Consider the following 5,058-nt stretch of genomic DNA (forward strand, 5'->3'; position numbering starts at 1 on the left):
GAAGGAAGGGAGGGAGGAAGGGAGGAAGGAAAGGAGGGAGTGATTTGGTTTTGAGTTGAATGTGATAATGTCCCAGGGACAATGGCCAAGGAACTTCATGTCTAAAATTTAATTTTGAGTTGTTTTCATCACTAAAGTATAAGTATCATCTATGCATCCAGACTTTCAGTAAAGTCTGTTCGATACACGAATGCCTGTGTAAGTAGATTTTGTGGAAATCAAGGAAAGCAAACAGTGCTATGGTGTCTGAATCATTACAGTCTGAACAGAAACAGAGTATAGACTAAGAAGAAGATCAATAAAATGAACTAATTCTTCTAAAGTAAAAGTTCAGAGCCAGAGAAGATTAGGAAATAAAACAGTAAGTCACCATCCTCCAATCTCTCCACCCTTGGATTCCTCAGCAATGCTAGGAGTAGCCAGGATTCCCACCAAAGAAGAAAAATGGTGAAAGCCAATTTCACTTCAATATCAAATGACAGGATGCCTCAGTGATACCTGGGATGCACACTTATTGTCTCAGTTTATTCCTGAAACAGAGGCATACGATGGTATCATTATCTTTGTTTTACGGATGAGCTAAGGTTTAGGGAGCTTAACAAACATGCAGCCAAGGGGCAGAAACCAGGATTTGAACCAAAGTCCCTTGAACTACTTCCCCACAGCTACAGACTATTACATACAAGACATATTTCTGGGTCCTAGACCAAGAAGAGAAAGAAATCATCATTGCTCTATCTTTTAAAAGACTGTCCTCAAAGATAAACTTTGAAATTTTACGATTTATTATGAAATAAAGCAAAGAATGGAGAGAACTTTCAAAGTTCAAGTATAAATAGAATAGCTCTAATAGCAAAATAGATGATTCCCCAAACAGAAATAAAAGCAAGGAAATAGCTTGGCAGGATACCTACAATACCCTTGGATGTTCACACCATCACAATAAATAGCCCAAGCAAAAGTTCACTCGTCTCAGTCTATAAAATCTATGTTATTAAATATTGCTACTACATGAATCTTAAAGATGATTAGCTGTCTAAAGAAAAAGAAAAAAAAGGCATCTCTGTTCTAGTAATTTTTACTGAAAACTGGAAAGCTAAAGAAAAAAACATGAACAAAAGAATTATTAATAATGTGTAAGCCTCTGAAAAACTTCAGATTTTCCAAATCATATGTGAAGTGACCGAAATAAACAACGTGAGAGTTCAGTAAATGACAGCTTTGAATGGGCCATCTAGGGTTCTCCTAGTGATTTCCATTATAGAGTAAACCAGAGCATTTCTGAAAGCCAGGGTGTTATTTTTAAAAAGAAGAGTCATGAAACCAATGTATAGTAAAAGCTATGACTTGCTTTAATGAGATAGTACAGTGAGTCACACATACTAACATTTCTTTGATTAGAGGGAACATTTCTTCTAAGAGTAGAGTCAGTAATAGGAAGAAATGAAAATTTTCCCTCCAGAAATTGTCCATACATTTTGCCTCTCTGAAAAACTGTTAGTGAAATAAGAAAAACATTTTGTGCTGACAAAAGAAGTGGATGGTCAGATTCTCCACAAGGCACTAAGCACCTCTGTTATGAGAAAAGGCACCCATTGCTCCTGGCAGGCACACCTCATGTGCCTCCATTTTCTGTAAAAAAAAAAAAAAAAATTATCTACTGTTTGTCCTTGAGCAACTCTGAAAAGGAAATACGGAGATGTGTTTCTGGACATAACAGGGAATGAGGACAAAAGGAAACCAACTGGCGGTCAGTTCTCACTTTCTAAAAAAGGCAGAAGGAGTTAGCATGTTGACCACCAGTCCAGATGGCTTGTTTTATCTGCATGTGGGCTCCAATTGAAAGCAAGCACAAAATAAGGCTCTAAGTATTAAAATAAACCTACATGTGTTTGAAATTTGTTTTTAAGTCTTCCCTGCCCAGATTAACTAAAACTCAGAACTTTAATTTACTCAGAACATGTTTGGGGGTCTACCAATACACAGCAGCAAGTGAGGGAACTAGAAAGCTACAGCCACCTTTTTGATGCCATAAACCTCGGGGCCTAGAAACTGACTTCTTCATCCTTCCTCCTTCTCCCTGCCTCCCATCTAATCATGGAGGGATCCTTTGCAAAGTTTTCCTCTGTGGTCCTCTGATGAAGTAAGACTCTGAACCTCTAACTGACTCCATTGTCCCCTTCTCTGTACAATTCCCCAAACTACCTGGTTTCTCAGGTAACATTTCTTTGTCCTGCATGGAAATTATTCTGCAAGCCCATACAAAAATGGGGGAAATATAGAGGACTATTCACTCTGCTTGAGTACATGTCCAAAGACTCTCTAACCAAGTAAAATATAAGATAATCCCTTGCTTGTCATTAAACACAGTGACTGAACCCATACTCCATTCTTGGAAAAGAAAATCAGACCTAATCAGCAAAGAATGATTCACAGACAGCAAAAATTCTTGCAGATAAAGAACTCTCCTGAGACGTACATTTGCAATGCCAAGTAATTAAGGTTTATTGAGAAATACAGAGCGAAACAAGTTCCCTTTTTCCGAGGCACAAAAACAAGCCAGAAGACAAAGCAGCTAGGTCAAAACATGTCAAAGCCATTAGAGACTGGGGCATGGGTGGTAAGTTTCTGGAAACATCCAGAGGTATACGTGCCACCAGTGATCAAACCCTTAAAACAAGATTGGTGCTGGCCAGAAAAATGTTAGATTGCCAAAGTCAGCTTATTCAAGCCTGGCAGCCAGCAATCAGACAGTTAGAACAGGGGGTCAGCAATGAAGAGCTATTCAGGGACAGGCAGCTTGTTGGAAGATCCTGGAAACACAGCTGGCAGGTCATGGAGTCTTGATTCGTTCACGGGCCCCTGCAAACTCAGCAAAGTCTTCGGCAGCTGGACACACAGGACTGCTGGTACATCCTGGAGACCCCGCAGGCTGGTTGGCAGATGGTGGAGACTCCTCCCACCGACTGGCAGACAGTGGAGACACTTTTCACTGGTTGGCACACAGTAGGGATGCCGCCCAGGGGCTGACAGCCACTGGAGACAAAGGTGAGCAGCCGGCTGCAGGGAGTTGAGCAAGGATTGGAGACACAAGTGGTCTTCCGAGAGCAGGTCACCTGGACAGGCCTGGAGACACAAGGAGTTGGCTGGCAAGTTGGCTGGGCTCGCAGCAGGTCTTCTGACAGTGGTCCAGGAGCCAGGAGCCAGTTTGGAAGGAGCTGGGCAAATAGATGCCACTCAGGCAGTCGACATCCGGGGTAGAAACTGTGGCAACTGGGGCCACTGGCACAGTGTATTGTCCTCCAATCAGCCTGGAAGAGCGTTTCTTTGTGGAGCAGTTGTAGGACATGGTGCCGGACGGAGAGATGTGAGTAACTTGCAGAAACTGGCTCCTGAACTGTAAATGGCATTTCAGGCTCCCGAGCTTTTATATATCCTTGCTGGTGGGTGGGGCTCCCACCCTGGTCTTCCTGGCTTCCTTGGCTCACACTGGCTTGTCTTAGAACATCTTGTGACTCTTCAGGTTAATTGTCTCTTGAGAAGCCTTCATCCTCATAAAGAAAGTTTAGTAGTTTGGTAACTAAATCATAGGCTTCTGGACTGTACTTAGTCCCAGGATTAAGAAGGTTGGTTGACAGCTTCAAAGTTATTGGTCATCCCAGCCCACACTTCATCCTTCATTCATTTTGCTTGGATACAATGAGTGTCCATCTGACAGTAACATCAAACATGCCACCATTCCACCACGACACTCTCTCCCTTCTGACTGGGACTAATTACACACCCACACGGAGTTTGGGTTGTTGTTGATACTTAATGTTTTAGGCATAACTTAATCAGTCACCCTCCCATAGCTAACGGAGCTTCTAATGAACAAGGAACATTCTTGAATATGCTTCAAAATGACAATGACAACACCTGTCAGGAAAAAGGACACAAAGACATATCCAGAGTACAAACTGGCTTGGAAAATCAATTAGGTGATCAGAGCAAGATGCCCCTAGGAAGGTTAGAGGGCAGTGGGACTCGCCTTTTATGTCCAAGCAGCAAAGCAAATTGGAAGCTAATTAAGTGGGACTGCATTTGTAGCCAAGTTTCTTTCTAAATAAATTGGATGAGCTTTATTCCTAAAATGTTTAATCTTGTAACAATGGATAAGAGTGGCTCATAACACTCATCAATATGCCAGTGGAACAGGCTTAGTTAATTTTTTAAATTATTATAATGTTAATTTGAAAGGGTAGGGTGTCTTTCTCCCAAGGTGCTCAATATATTCAAAAGATATTTATTTTCACACAAAAATGTAAGATAGGATGCACTTTTATTATGAACAAACCAAAGGCTCTTTAAGGTCACTGTCTCCATCAAGGATAAGGGAAGGAGAAAGTGGGAGAAAGCAGGCCGTTTTTTTGTGGGGTTTTTTGTTTTTGTTTTTTTTTCTGTTAATCTAACAAAGTAAGTTTATTGGATTTAATGCAGTTTGAGAGAATACCATTTTACAGATAATAGTGTGTTAAAAAGAAAAATACATTGACGATATTTATAGGATTTTAGGGTCTGGGTAGGAATTTTAAAACATTCTATAACCTGGTGGACATTTGTATATCTTTCTTGGAAAAATATTTATTCTAGTCCTCTGACCAATTTTTAATAAAATTATCTTTTTCTTTGCTATTGATATGTATCAGTTTCTTATAAATTTTAGATATTAAGTCCTTATCAGACATATGGTTTGCAAATATTTTCTCCCAATCCATAGGTTAGCTTTTCATTGTGTTGATATTTTCTTTTTCTGTGTAGATGCTTGTTCATTTGATGTGGTCCCACTTGTTTGTTTTTGCTTTTGTTGCTTGTGCTTTTTTTTTTACATCTTTATTGGAGTACAAATGCTTTACAATGTTGTGTTAGTTTCTGCTTTATAACAAAGTGAATCAGTTATACATATACATATGTTCCCATATCTCTTCCCTCTTGCATCTCCCTCCCTCCCAGCCTCCATATCCCACCCCTCTAGGTGGTCACAAAGCACCGAGCTAATTTCCCTGTGCTATGTGGCTG

At 40.3% G+C, this 5,058-nt stretch overlaps 1 protein-coding gene across 1 annotated transcript; it reads right to left on the reverse strand.

Annotated features, from left to right (window-relative positions):
- Positions 1-2,870: 2,870 nt before the first annotated feature.
- Positions 2,871-3,349, reverse strand: KRTAP11-1 (keratin associated protein 11-1). The gene is given in 2 exon segments (XM_019922329.2): positions 2,871-3,155; positions 3,158-3,349. Coding segments are annotated over 2 exon segments (477 nt in total).
- Between the last annotated feature and the right edge of the window lie 1,709 nt (positions 3,350-5,058).

Source organism: Tursiops truncatus, chromosome 4 (genome assembly GCF_011762595.2).
Source record: "Tursiops truncatus isolate mTurTru1 chromosome 4, mTurTru1.mat.Y, whole genome shotgun sequence".
In the NCBI taxonomy this organism is placed as follows: Eukaryota; Metazoa; Chordata; class Mammalia; order Artiodactyla; family Delphinidae; genus Tursiops; species Tursiops truncatus.